General features: G+C 31.5%; 1 protein-coding gene across 1 annotated transcript; it reads left to right on the top strand.

Annotated features, from left to right (window-relative positions):
* Window positions 1-4,527: 4,527 nt before the first annotated feature.
* Window positions 4,528-11,369, top strand: LOC132314497 (uncharacterized). Its single transcript, XM_059813357.1, has 8 exons — window positions 4,528-5,392; window positions 5,496-8,273; window positions 8,917-9,089; window positions 9,235-9,383; window positions 10,256-10,382; window positions 10,522-10,679; window positions 10,779-10,896; window positions 11,064-11,369. The coding sequence occupies exons 1-8, from the start codon at window positions 4,528-4,530 to the stop codon at window positions 11,367-11,369; spliced, it is 4,674 nt and encodes a 1,557-aa protein (XP_059669340.1).
* The last annotated feature ends 4,701 nt before the right edge of the window (window positions 11,370-16,070 follow it).

Here is a 16,070-nt window from a genome sequence, read left to right as displayed (position 1 = left end):
TGCACTATACTTCTTAAATAAATTTAATATTAATTATTCTCACCTCTGAAAACTTTTTATGTCTCTCAGTATTTCTTTTTATAATTTTAATTGTGAGTTTCTAACAAATTAATATTTGACACTGTAGATGGCAACTCAAAAAAATGGTAAGAAAGTACAGATGACTCCAAAAGAAGTACTGTTCGAAAAAAGACCACTACTTTGGGACAATCCTACAGCATGTAGCTCTACTTCACCACCCTTTTATATATGGGAAAGGATATTGTCTGAGTTGAATCATAAAATTGATATTGGTTTCAAAGTTCTTTTATAAGAAATACAAAGGTTGACTGAGTTAGTAGAAGCAATCGAGACATCGCACAATAGTGTCATCCACATAAGTTCTGATGATAGTGAAGAGGAGGATCCATCAGAGGAATATTATCCATGTTCTTAAACAAAATGGAATGATCAAGACTTTTTTTAATGTAATCTATATTATGTTTTATTAAATGTAATGTAAAATAAATGTTAATTGATTAATTGTGTTTGGTGGATAATATAATATATTAGAAGTTATTTTAACATAATGTTTTTTTGAAGAGTTATCTCAAAGAGTTGTCATGACTGTATAAATAGTTCTTTCTAAATTGATAAATTGAAATAACTATTCGGTGAGAATTCATTTTTGTTCTCTTTCAAGATAAACTATCTTCTTAACATAATAAAATGTGTGTATGAATCCATCTCTCTCTCATCATCTTTGTGAAGAAAAAAAATTCTCTTTGGAAAGACTTGTATGCAAATTGAAATACATGGTTAGAACTCTTATAATTACTTCATTTGTTACAATTACTTCAGTTATTGAATCATAAAAATTTGTACTGATCCTGTCAATTTGATTAAATCACAAAATTATATGCTTCCAAACAAAGATACTTGCAAACAAAGATAAAGGACATATTGCAAATTATTTCCAAACAAGTGTCAAAACAATTAACCCTTTTTTTTATAAAAGAAAAATTAAGAGTTTTAAAAGAAATAAAGTGTTCATTTACTGGGATATTGTATACATATATTCTCCACCAACTGACACGGTAAATAGATATATTTTCGAATAATTTCTCACTAAAACCTTCCATTCTCAAACAACACGTGGCATGCCCTCTTGGCAAATTTATTTCTTCTGGTTGAATATATATGAATATATACTGCAAGAGTCTGCGTTTGCTTAGCCAATCAAATCTCAATAAACAAATCATCTAACCAATAAAAATCCGACGCGTGGAAATTCAACGTAGCTTTGAGCGCTCTTATAGCAGCACAAGTCGTCTCACTCCATTTGACAGTTGAGAATTGTCCCGTCGTTTCATTCTTCACAAATACTCTTTTCAGATCTCAAATTCTCTCATCTCTCTCCGTCTGAAAACCCACGCAGCTCGCCGGAACTGGTGTTTCCGGTGATCTCCAGCACTCTGATGGAGTCTCACAGCACCGGACTCCGCCGTGTTCTGGTGCTCGCCTTCTGCATCACCGGCATTTGGTCAGCTTATATATACCAAGCAGTTCTTCAAGAGACCGTGTAATTTTTCTTTTCCATTAGTTTCAATTGTTCAAACCGACACGTCTTCTTCTTGTTTACATGGCAGTTTTTTTTTTATTCTTTATTTTTTATTCCCTTCTTCTTTGAAAAAAAAAATAAAAAAATTCCTTTTTTTTCATTGTTTCAAAACAATTTCAATCAAACCGACACGTCTTCTTCCTTCATGTCTACTCGGTTGTTGGTGTCTGAAGAATCTTATATATAATCGGCGGATTAGATCTTGCCTCTCTCATTCTACCTTTTTGGCTTCTTCTTCTACCCCTCTTGCTTCTTCTACCCATCTCTTCTTTCAACATTTATTATCTAACTCTACTTCAAAAATCAGTATTTAGTTGAAGCGCATAACTCAAGGCCTATTTTGGCTTAAGGTATGTTTTGTGTTATTTATATTTTTGTTTTTGAGGATACAATGTTTGAATTTTTTTTTTTTTTTCCTGAATGTTTGAATTTTTTTTTCCTATTATGTTTCTTAATTATGTGAAGTTTGTTGACCATAATTCATAATTATTCATGATGTTCTCGTTCTTTTGGTTCATGTACATCAGATTACAACTCAAAACTCTTAATTTTTTTATTTATTTTTTTAAAGGTATGTTTATATTTGAATTAAAGAACAATTCTGATTTGGATGCCTAAAGAATTAGGGCATGATTTTCTTTGTTGTTTTTCTGTTTCAGAAATATAAATTATTACTTTATCTATACGTAATGGTTAGAGAATTTCATCGATTGCTTTCACTACCATCACATTTTAACGATGCGCATTGCACTTGCCAACACCACATTGCTGTTCCAAACTCATCACATTAAATCTTGAACCTACCTTCTTCACTGATTGTTTATCCTCTCTGCTTTATTCATCAGCTGCATGAGCTGTTGATTTGTTCTCGGTGCCCTGACCTCGGACGGAGTTCGATATGAAACTTCACTTGTTTATCTCAAATCCGGTGACTGGTCGGAGTCGTGCTTGGATCCTCTCCTTTAGTTTTTCTCACCAAGTATCTCCCGAGTCAAGCCACAGTCCATCACACATATATATATATTTTTTTTCAGCATTGTACGTAAGCCCAATGGATAACAGTAGGATTTTACCGAATTCTGATAATTTTTATTTAAGTTTGTAAAGACCGTTTAACACATATAATGATCTATTTATATTTTTTTGTCACTGTCCTTAACTTAGTAATTATATATATATATATATTTTTCCTAATTTAATAAAATAGATTTAAGTATGAAATGAATAAAATTTATACCATAAGTAACATGTAAGAAGGGAAGAAGGGAAAATGAAAATAAAAAAAATAATATAAGTCAAAAGGACAGGAGACTGACTAAAAAAAATAATAGGTCTAGGTACTCATACTCACTATATGTGCGTTTTGCATGTCGCCTACTATTCATGTCGTCTCCTTAATTTATGTGTAAATTTAAGAAAATTTTGATAATTTATTGACTTTATGCATGTATGATATTTTTAGGATAGGTATGAGCCAGTTATGACAGCATATAAATTGGTGACTGTAGATGTTCAATACTAAATCATTTAATTTATTTTAATAAATAAATGTGACTTTTCAAATACCTACTTACACCTCTTCTAGAAGTCACCTTTTAACTGCAAACACCTATATCTAAAATCACCTATTCTAAAAAAACACCTTTTAACTGCACTAAAACCTCTTCAAAAACACCTTTTAAAAAACACATTTTAACCGCACTAACACCTCTTCAAAAAATTACCTTTTAACTATAAACACTTATGTATTCTATTTGTATTTTTTTATATACACCTTTTTATAATAATATAATATTATATACTTCTCAAATAACTACTAACACCTCTTCTAAAAGTAGTCTTTTATTATTTATATATAAAATTAAATCATTTAATTACTGATGTTTCAATCTCATGCTAGGTGGCTTGAATCCTAATGTTATCGCATAAAATTTTGCACATTAGTTATTGTGATCAACTGCTTACCATTTGTAATTTTAACAGAATTTTGATCAGATGTATGGAACTGTTTGCAAAGCTTGACTTAATTTATGTGTAAATTTAAGAAAATTTTGATAATTTATTTCTTTTTTTTAAAAAAAAAAGTAGTAACCTTATTATGTTTATATCAATGATGTATGCAGGTCAAAGAAAATACATTACTAATTTCAAATAAAGGGGATAAAATTTACAAGTGAGTGGAAAATTTATACTTTTCAATTTAATTTTTTTTTAGCTAGCTTTTTTTCTTTTTCTTTTTTGGTGCATTTAATATTAAAGCATTTATTAGGGTCTTGAATAGTTTATTTTTCCTTACCGGGTAAAGCTACTTTCTTATTTAATTTCAACGAATATATAGAATGCATAAAAGCTTGTAATTAGAAATATATATATATCATCTTTGTATGGTTGACTATTCAATTAAACACATAGATTTTATATTAAGACACCCTCTTAATTTACTTTATATTTTCTACTATTAGATGTAACAATATCATCTTTGCAAGGTGGATTAGACATATATATTTAATATGGAAGCACTATTTTTATTTACTTTTTATTTTCTATTATTAGGAGGAACAATTCAATTAGACACGATAATAGACGCGATAGATCTTTGTATGCTGGACCGTTCAACTAAACACATAGATTTTATATATGAAAACACCAGCTTAATTTACTTTTTTTCCCTATTTTTAATTAGATGTAATAAGATCATCTTTGTAAGGTGAACTATTCAATTAGACAAATATATTTCATATGGAAACACCATCTCTAATTACTTTATATTTTCTATTATTAGGTGAAACAATTCGATGAGACACGATAATAGACGTGCTAGATTGAATGCATATTACAGAAATAGATATGCAAGTTTGTCACCTGACCAAAGAGACAACCATATTCAAAACGTAAGAAATTCAATAAAGAAAAGAAAACGAGAGGAGATGGAAAAACCATATAATGACACAATGTCCCATGAGTTGAAGAAGGTCCCACAATGTGAATTTTGTTATGCAAAAAAATTTGAATACGAACCTCCAAGTTTCTGTTGCTCAAATGGTGAAGTAGTCCTAATGTCTACGAATGTGCCTAATGATTTATATGAATTGTTCACAAGCCAAAGTGCATTATCTGTAGACTTGCGCCGTCACTTGCGTGCCTATAATAGTATATTCTCCTTTACATCATTTGGAGTCCGTCTTGATAAAAATTTATCAAATATGAAGACCGGGATCTATACTTTTCGTGCACAAGGTCAAGTATACCATGAATTACCATCACTTACACTTGGAGATAATGGACCGTGTTACCTCCAATTATACTTCTATGACACTGATAATGAATTGCAAAATAGAATGAGAATTCTTAAAGATGCAAATTTGGAAGAGCCGATTGTCGTAAAGTTAATGGAGATATTATCTGCAAATCCATACGAACAGTTTTTCCGAAGGCTAAAAGATATTCCTGTCCAAGAGAGTTATGAGATCATTATAAAAAATGATGTTCGCCTCGACCAAAGAGTTTACAATTCACCTTCATCGGACCAAGTTGCAGCTGTGTGGATAGAAGGAACAAATTCAAATACACGTTCAGAACGAGATATAATTGTTACTGCGCACTCAGGAAGAAGACATAGAGTAAGGCACTACTTTGGATGTTATGATCCATTACAATACCTTTTATTATTTCCATTTGGTGAAATTGGATGGCATCGTAATATCAAAACACGACATCAACCATATATCGTTCAACATGTTACATGTGAAGAAGATATTTTTGAACATGATATTGCAACAAGAGTTGAACAAGGTAAATCTTAATGCAATATATTATTTAAATAAACAAAATTGATTCACATATATATTGAAGTGATAATTCAAGAACTTTAATAAATTATTTTACGATGATGCAGCAAGAAGAACAAAAAAGGTTTCATGCAGACAATATTATTGCTACAAACTCCAAATACGTGAAAAAGAACGATCAATTCTATTATATGCTGGAAGACTTTTGCAACAATATGTGGTTGATATGTACATTAAGCTTGAATCGACTCGTTTAGATTACTACCGGACACAACAATCACATATTCGATCTGAATTATACCAAGGAATTGTTGATAGCATTGTAGCAGGAGAATCTAGAGGAGATAAAGTTGGAAAAAGGGTTGTTCTTCCCGCTTCTTTCATAGGAGGACCTAGGGATATGCGTAGACGATACTTTGATGCCATGTGTTTGGTTCAGAGATTCGGAAAACCAGACCTTTTTATTACAATGACTTGTAATCCTGATTGGAAAGAAATTCGCGACGAACTGAAATTTGGACAGTTACCACAAGATAGACCAGATTTAACAGCTAGAGTGTTCAGAGCAAAGCTATATGATGTGAAACAACAATTATTTAAAAGATCGATATTTGGAAAAGTGGCAGCGCATGTTCATGTGATTGAGTTTCAAAAAAGAGGTTTGCCACACGCACACATATTGCTCATATTTCAATCTGAATTCAAAATTACAAATGCAGAACAATATGACAAATTGGTCTGTGCAGAAATTCCTTCTGAGAATGAAAACCCATCACTTTATCGGAAAGTAGTGAAACATATGATTCATGGTCCTTGCGGAGATCTCAACAAAAAGAATGCATGCATGAAGGATGGGAAATGTAAAAATCTTTATCCACGTAAATTTGTCGAACATACGATTCAAGGTAAAGATTCATACCCTATATACAGAAGAAGAAAAGACAGCCAAATAGTCTTTGTGCGTAATGCAATGTTAGATAACAGATGGGTTGTTCCTTATAATCCATATCTTTTAGAGAGATATGACTGCCATATAAATGTCGAGATATGCTCAGGAATAACAGCAGTAAAGTATCTCTATAAATATATATACAAGGGACATGATCGTGTTGCGATTCACATCTCAAATGTTGATGGAGGGAATTTCGTAGATGAAATAAAAGAATATCAGGATGCACGATGGGTATCACCACAAGAAGCAATGTGGAGACTTTATGAGTTTAACTTAAATGAGATGTATCCTTCGGTTACCAACCTCCAATTACACCTTCCAAATAAACACACAGTTTGGTATTGGGAGAACAAAAACCTAGAATATATCATTCATTCTGAAGATATATCACGCACAATGTTGACAGAATTCTTTCATTTAAACTCCATATCTGAAATAAGTAGAGACTATTTGTATAGGGAGATTCCGGAGCATTATGTTTGGAACAAGCAAAATAAATGTTGGAGTCCCAGACACCACAAGGCGGTAATAGGACGAGTTAATGCCGCCAACCCTTCCGAAGGAGAAAGGTATTACTTAAGATTATTGTTAAACCATGTGCGTGGACCAACATCATATAAAGATTTATTATATGTTAATGGTCTCCAATGTGTAACATTTAAAGAGTCGGCAGAAAGAAGAGGTCTACTTGAAAGCGATAATAGCATTGTTGAATGCCTCAACGATGCTGTGTGCTTCCAAATACCAATGGCTCTTCGAAGGCTTTTTGCAACTTTAATAGTTTTCTGTGACCCAAGTAATGTTAGAAAACTTTGGGATGACTATTTTGAAGCTATGTCAGAAGATTTTTTACCCGACCCCAATTCTTCCCCTGACTACCAACTCATGGAAACACTTAAGAGCATAGAAAACTATTTAATGAGCATGGGCCGGAATATAAATGATTACGATTTGCCAAATATTGATTATGCGAATGATTCCAACAGTTATGATTCCTCTAGAGAGATCACCAACGAAATGGCTATTGTTACTCCGTCTGATGATTACAATGCAATAGTAAATCTTAACAATGAGCAAGAAAATGCATATAAAACTATACTTGAATGCATAATCTCAAATCAACCAAACATCTTCTTCATTGATGGGCCAGAGGGTACAGGAAAAACGTATTTGTATCGTGCATTACTTGCGAAGGTTAGATCTGAACATGGAATTGCACTTGCAACTGCAACTTTTGGAGTGGCTTCTTCATTATTACCAGGTGGTAGGACTTCACATTCAAGATTTAAGATTCCTATCATAGCTGACGAGTCAACTACTTGTAATATTTCAAAGCAAAGTTCAACTGCAGAACTCTTACGAAAAGCCAAACTAATTATTTGGGATGAAGCACCAATGGCTAAACGTTATGCAATAGAAGCAGTTGATAGAACTCTACAAGATTTACTTGGCAATAATTTATCTTTTGGAGGAAAAGTTGTGGTTTTTGGCGGAGATTTCAGACAAGTGTTACCCGTACTACCACGAGCGACTAGAGCTGAAATTATTGAAGCAAGTCTGGTAAAGTCTAAATTATGGAAAAAAATGAAGAAACGATTGGAAAAGAACATGAGAGCAAGAAATGATCAATCATTTACAGAATTTTTACTACGAGTAGGCAACGGAGAGGAGCTGACTTTATTAGACAACATGATTCAACTACCGAAAGAGATAGTTATAAACTCTATAATTGAAGAAAACTCTGAAAATGCATTGATAGATGCTATATTTCCGTACCTTCAAGAAAATTCTCACTTAGCGGAATACATAACTAATCGAGCAATTTTAGCAACAAGAAATGATTTTGTTGATAAAATAAACGGTCAGCTCATTGAACGTTTTCCGGGAGAATCTTCAACATACTATAGCTTTGATAAAGCAAATGATGATGCTGGTACCTACTACCAAGAAGAATTTCTGAATTCTTTACTCCCAAACGGCCTTCCACCTCATAGACTAACGTTGAAAATTAATTGTCCTATACTTTTACTAAGAAATTTAGATCCTGCAAATGGATTATGTAACGGGACTAGGCTTATATGTCGTGGCACAAAAGATAACATAATCGCTGCTGAAATTTGCCATGGACAACATGTAGGAAAACAAGTACTGATTCCAAGGATACCTCTTTCCCCGGCAGAGAGTGAGGGATTGCCTTTTTGTTTTACTAGAAAACAGTTTCCAATACGATTAAGTTTTGCAATGACAATAAATAAGGCACAAGGGCAAACAATTCCTCATGTAGGAATATATCTTCCAGAGCATGTATTCTCACATGGACAACTATATGTGGCGTTATCTAGAGGAACATCAATGTCGACAACTAAAGTCTATGTTAAAAAAGACCAAAGAATTGAAGGCAATGCTAAATATACAAAAAATGTTGTCTATAAAGAGGTTTTGTTGCCAAGCATGTAAGAAAGTTTTCATATATATATATATATATATATTGCAATCTTCCACTTACATTATTATTATTTTTATTTACAATTTTCCACTTACATTAAACGTATTATTGTTTTTATCTTGTGTTACAGAAACAATCTTCAACATGAGGAACCAATGTACTTTTAACACTATAAATTCGCTAGATGTTTTGCAAAGGAATTGGACAATAAAGGTGATTGTACTTCGTAGAGGAAATGTTGAAAACTACCATAATGACAAAGGATCAGGCCAAATATTGAAAGTAATTCTAATGGATGAAGAAGTAAGTTTATTATCCATTACTTTTAGTATTCTATATTTATATTTTTTGATATTGATATATGATATATGATATATATATATATATATATATATATATATATATATATATAAATGTCAATATTATTTGATCATCTTTTACAATTTAGGGAACACAAATTCAAGCTGCATTGTTCAATGATGTGGTCACCATATTCAAGGAATCCCTAGCTCTTCATAAAACTTATATAATTTCTAATGGAATTGTGAGTCGAGTGAACCACAAATATAGAAATGTTCACAAGGAATTCGAATTAAAGTTTACAACCGAAACATCAATTGAAATCATTGAGAAAGAAAAAATAAGTTTGAACAAAATAAATTACAATTTTGTTGATTTCGAAGAGATAAACAAACACATTGACAGCAAAGAGACAATTGGTTAGTTCCCTTCAAATCTTTGTTTATATATATATTTTTTAACATTGAACTCAATTGTGAATCACAATATATCTCAATTGAATATATGAAACTAACTTGTTAAGCTTGCAGATGCTTTCGGAATCGTTATTCAAGCAAATTCCATGTTGATCAAATCTAAGAAGAAAAGTGATGGAATATCTAAAATGTGTAACATCACTATAATAGATACAAAGTGAGTAAAACTATTTTTCACAAATTCCTATTTTTAGAATAAATACTTGAAGTAATTATTAAACTATATAACAGGTCAAGAATGACGACGTTGACATTATGGGCGGATCTTGCAGAAAATGAAGGACAAAAAATAATTAAAATGGTAAACAAGAGACCAATAATCACTTTAACAAATGTGGTAGTTAACATTTACAAAGGTACACTACATATAAATAGACATCAATGTTCTCATTTTTCTTTCCTTTTTTTTGAATCAATGTTCTCATTTTACAATCTATCTTTCCTTATGATGCTACAAATATATAATTAAATAATTGTACTTTCAAGGTGTCGCTCTTCAAACACATCCAGGATCCACATTGCAGATCAATATGGACATCGACGAAGTAAACACATTAAGAAAATGGTTTGTTTTCTTCTGCTAAAAATAGTTACTTTGATCCATAAATTTAAATACTTTAAAGTATTCAATATATATAGTAATCATTACATACATACAAATTAAGTTATCACACATACATACTACAAATGCAGGTTTGATAAAACTATATCCGGCAATGATATAGGTGCTCTCATTATGAATTCAAAATCTAAAGCTTTTGATGGAGCCGAAAAAATTTGTCTCAACAAGATTATTGGAAAATCAAAAACTGCATTTATGGTATGAATCTGTATACATTTGTTTTTTAGTATAGACTTTCCATAATTATTTAATTTATTATATTAGTTTTCTTATTAAATGTTTTTTTTTTTTTTTTAAATTATTCATACAAAAATAAAATTTACTTATCATTGTTTAGAAAACAAATTATTATTTCGAAGCAACAATTCAAGAAATTGAAAATGAAAAGAAACCATGGTACGACGCTTGTATGGAATGCAACAAGAAAGTCAAACTACTGAACAGTGGTATTGTTTGTACCAATTGCAACATAAAGAATGTAAAATGCGTTCAAAGGTATTCAATTGTTATTATGATTATTACTTTTAAAATTACCTTAGTTTTAAAAACTTTATAAACGTAAATAACTTATTATTGTAATTGGTCATTATGCAGATTTGTGATGCGACTAAAAGTGACAGATACAAATGCAGAAGCAAAGATAACAGTTTTTGATGATTGTCAGTCACTAATAAATTGTTGTTTGGAAGATCTTCTACGACTAAAAAATGAGGTGACAATTTGGAATCATTAATAATATTTTAATATAAGAAAAAAAAATTGTGCATTACATTATATAATAAATTATATATATATATATATATATATATATATATATATATATAATTTATAAAAGAAAAATAAGGTTAGTTTTTTTTTTTTTCTTATAAATATTTGAAGGAAGAAGAAACAAATGAGTTCAGTGACATTGTTAAAAGATGTGAAGGGAAGTCATTTATGTTTCTGGTGAAAATAGACAACAACAATGATGAATTAATCAGAGGCCTCTTCGTCGCACAAGCAGTTAAAAAAGTTGGCCGAGACAATGATACAACAGAAGAACTTGGCACAGAACTTAACATTGACAATGATACAACAGAAGAACTTAGCACTGACAATCATCCAATAGCAGAACTTCGATCTCCCAAAAGGATAAAACGCTCTTTCCAAAGGAAAAATATAAAAATTCAGAATATTGATTCATAGTGTGTTAACTCTCATTGTTTATAATAATTAGTAATATTGCACCACATTGCGAATACTATTTGACCACAGTTCACTCTAGAATACAATATAGTTATTTTTACACTCGCCATGTTATAAATTTCTGAATTCATTTTTCTCAATTCTTGGTAATACATTAAGAATTGATCGAAATAAATTTTCATTGATATAATTAATTGATTAATTGTGTTTGGTAGAGATAAAATATATAAAAAGTTATTTTAACATAATGTATTTAATAATTAGATAGAAAGATGATTAAAACCCTCATATAAATCATATTAATATTTTAATTTGAATTAACATCTATTCCGTAAATCTAAATTAATTTTTTGATTTAAAAAAAAAAAATAAAGTCAATTTTATTTTATTTTGAGATAAAATTATATATAAAATACCAATTATTTATCTAATATAAATTTTTCTTTACGTGCATTGCACGTGTTAATTTTCTAGTATATATATATATATATGTACATATACGTAGATATGATTTTAAATAGTCAACGATTAGTATGGAATGTATTATATACATATATTTATATTATAAAATATATGTGTAAATATATATATATATATATATATATATATATATATATATATATATATATATATATTATCATTTAAGATTATTAAATATTATAAATCTTATTTGGTATAACTTGATTTATGGATGGTATGGTTGATTTAAAATCGTAATAGATACTCGGTTAATAAATTAAGGACATGCTTATAATATGCATGTGAAGTCTAGGTATAATTAAACTTAGAGTTAAGTTTAAAGTTAGTACATGGTTGAATTGTAGGCATGGATGAGTTGCCTAAGGCTTTGATATATTGCCTTATTGGTTATGAATAAATTTCATATATGGAAAACATGGTTGAATTGATAATTAATTTTATAAGTAAAAATACTTAAGGAAGCATGGTTGAATTGCTAGTATATAAATAAATATATTTACAAATGGCATGGTTGATTTGCCGGTGCTTAATTAAGTTGCTATGTGTTTAGATGTTTAAAATGTCATCTAAGGTTAGGGTATGTATAGGTTGGATTATGACTAGAATAATTTAGTGCATACAGGATAGTGTATTATTGTATATATGTTAATAAAATAATAGTGGTGGAGACATGGATGATTTGTCAAAGCTTAAATTTTGAATATGTAATTTAAATAATCAAAAGTATTATTGGGTTTTGGATTTATCGGATGTTTTTTTGCTAAATTGTAAGTTATTGTTTAAATGACTAAATTATTGTTTAGGATGGAATTAAGGCGAGTGAGTTTACTTTATGAGAAAATTATAAAGGGGGGGCTTGGTCTAGGTATGATTAATAATTAATTATTGGTGAGTGGTTTTGGACAATTTAATGCCCTATTAACAGATAGGATTATTGTAATATATATATAAGTATGTATATATTTTTGTAGCATCGAATATTAAAGTTAAAGCTTTATTAAGGATGGTTTTAATAAAGATGATCTGTTTATTGGTTTTCAGAGGCTTGGTAGAGAGAACTTGCTCGTAGGGTTTAACTCGCGATTTATTTTTCAGATTGTTAGAAGGTCAAGTCTCAAGGTTGAGGATCCGCAGCTGGAGGACTTATCCATTCCTTCCGTTTATTTAAAAGTAGGATATTATTATTGTTTCATTTTATATTGGTATTTAACAATGAACTTCTGAATAATGTATTTTGGTTAAGGGGTCCTTGAGTTACAGGATTCCTGAATTGTAAGTTTTATAGAATTAGTAATAGAACTTTTATTTAATAGATTTCCTTCAGCGAGTTATTTATTCTTTTTATTTCTTTTTGTACTCTGTGCTTGTTTGAAATACTTTAATTGTTTTGATATTTTCCTGATTTTGTGCGCGGATTTGATCAACCCGTGTTTCGAAATTAGGGGGTGTTACACAAGTCAAACCCCTTCTACTTGGTCTAAGCAAGAGATAGATAAATTTCTAGCTAAGGTTAAGGAATATTTTTGGAATGACCCCTACCTGTTTAAGTATTGTCAAGATCAAATCATCCGTAGGTGTGTTCCCGAGGTAGACTAAGAGTCCATCATTTCATTCTGTCATAATCAGGCCTGTAGTGGCCATTTTAGCTCTAAATGGACCTCTACAAAAATCTTACAACCAGGCTTTTATTGGCCCACCCTTTTTAAGGACACCCATACCTACTGTGTAGCATGTTCTCGATGCCAACTCTTAGGTAAGATTACCAAAAGGAATGAATGGCCCCAACAATTTATACTAGTGGTTGAAATCTTTGATGTTTGGGGTATTGACTTCATGGGACCCTTTATCTCTTCACATGGGTCTACCTATATCCTTCTGGCCGTTGATTATGTGTCTACATGGGTAGAAGCCTTAGCCACCAAGACAGCCGACCATAGGGTTGTGGTGAAATTCTTGAAAGACTTAATTTTGTCTCGCTTCGGTACACCTTGAGCCATAATCAATGATAATGGTTCACATTTCTGCAACAAAGTCTTTGCTAGCCTAATGTCCAGATATGGATCACCCATAAGGTAGCCCTATCTTACTACCCATTAACCAATGGTCAGGCTGAGGTATTCAATAGGGAAATCAAGCATATCTTAGAGGAAACGGTTAAACCCACAAGAAAGGACTGGAGTCTCTGCCTTCATGATGCTTTATGGGCCTATCATATTGCTTATAAGACCCCTATAGCAATGTCTCCATACTAATTAGTCTATGGTAATGCCTGTCACTTGCCTGTCGAACTAGAACATCGTGCTTATCGGGCCATCAAGGCCATAAACTTTGATTATGATCAAGCTGGTGAACGTATGACACTTTAACTTAATGAGTTGTAAGAACTCAGAAATAATGCTTATGAGAGTTCAAGGATTTATAAAGCTAAGACTAAATTGGAACATGACAAACAAATTTTAAGAAAGGAGTTTTTCCAAGGCCAAAAGGTTCTTTTGTATAACTCTCGTCTTGCATTGTTTCCTGAGAAGTTGAGGTCACCATGTTGCTAGTCATGGTGCCATTGAGGTACAATATCCCAAAACTACAAAGCTGTTTAAAGTCAATGCTCATCGTTTAAAGCATTTCCTTGAGTTTGAGGCTCATGTCATTGAGGAAATTTTCCTCGTCGATCCGGTCTATTCGGACTAATCTCTTTTGGGGGAACTTCCCCCATTGCGTCAGGCTGACGACATTAAACTTAGCGCTTTTGGGAGGTAACCCAACCGGTTGTGTCTATTCAGTTACCTTGGATTGATTTTTGAGTCTTAACCAATTGTATCTCACTCCTACTCGTTAGCTCCGTAACTGTTTAGTATTTAAATATGGTTATATTTTGTTTGGAGGTGCTATATTTATTTGATATGGTTTTCGATTGTTTTCCATAACCTCTTTTGCAGAAATTGTACTCTACATCAAAACCAGTGAGGTAATATATTCCAATGTTTCCCTATATGTCTCCACCTATACTTGTCCATTTAATTTCCATATTCTTTGGTGCCAACACTAGGGTCAGTGTTATTTTTTGTTTGGGGGTGGGGCAATGCTCTTGTTTCTATGGAAATTATAAGTTGAATTGCATGTCATGTCCAATTTAGGTGAATTATTGTTCATGTATGATTGTGAATTGGTATTTTATGACAGTTTTGAATCTTTAATTTATGTTTTGGTATTTGTGATCCACATCATTGTCCAGTTTGACTATTGTTAATGATAATTAGTCCCTAGTGTACTTCATTTCTCACAGATGCACACTAGTATCTTTTTGTGGGGTATAGACCTAACCTTATGCGATATATTACATGTGTTGGATACGAGTTAGTAGACCTTGAAAAGTAGATGTCATTGGCATGATGATAGAGAAATATGCATGATTAGTTACTACCTTTCACGAAGTAATCGGGCCTCTTGCCTCAGTAAGTAGTGAGTGTTTGCGTCAAAAAGTGGAGGGTTAGGAAAAAAATGAATGTGTTGGTTTAGGTTCGAAGCCTAGTTGACTTGAGTTAATAAGCTCTTTGGAGTGTATTTACACCTAATGCCCCAAAACAGTCTGGTTGGGAGTCATTAGCTTAAACCTCGTTACATGGGTCATCTAGAAAGCTTAAGGGACTTAAACATTGCATAACTTGCCATCTTTAAAAATAAAAAAATAAAAAAAGGCTGGAAGAAAGAAAGATGAAAAATTTGCATGCATAAGTAAAGTCATGAATTTATGCCTTTGGTACTCTAACTTGGAAGGGAATATTAACCAGTTGAAGCTATTGTGATGTGTAATATAAGGACAAAAGGGTAAAACACATAATTGGATGCTAGTTCACTTCAAAAGGAAACTAGGAATTGATTGTTATTGGAAATATGTTGAATTGAACTTTGTGTGGGGACCATAGTATTATTGCATGTAATTAGAGGTTTATGATTGCTTGAGAATATTAATCTTTCTTATACTTGACATAATAGCTAACTTGATGATGATGTGTATGCAATCGTTTCTGATTCCAGTGAAGTAACTGAGCTAAGTGCAAAGTGTGCACAATTTTGGATGTTTGTGGGTATCATCTCTGGAAACCCTCACGAGGTTATAACTCGTCCACTAGGGTAACCTAGGGGTTTAAGGCCTTATTGCATATGGTAAATACAATCGAAAGTAGCCTGCGAAAGTGGTATATTTTTAGTTAGGAGTCAGTT

The sequence above is a fragment of the Cornus florida genome, unplaced genomic scaffold (assembly GCF_030987335.1).
Source record: "Cornus florida cultivar Cherokee Brave unplaced genomic scaffold, ASM3098733v1 CherokeeBrave_3.0.0_Hap2_Chr06, whole genome shotgun sequence".
Classification (NCBI taxonomy): domain Eukaryota; kingdom Viridiplantae; phylum Streptophyta; class Magnoliopsida; order Cornales; family Cornaceae; genus Cornus; species Cornus florida.
This window is presented reverse-complemented; position numbering and strand designations above follow the sequence as displayed.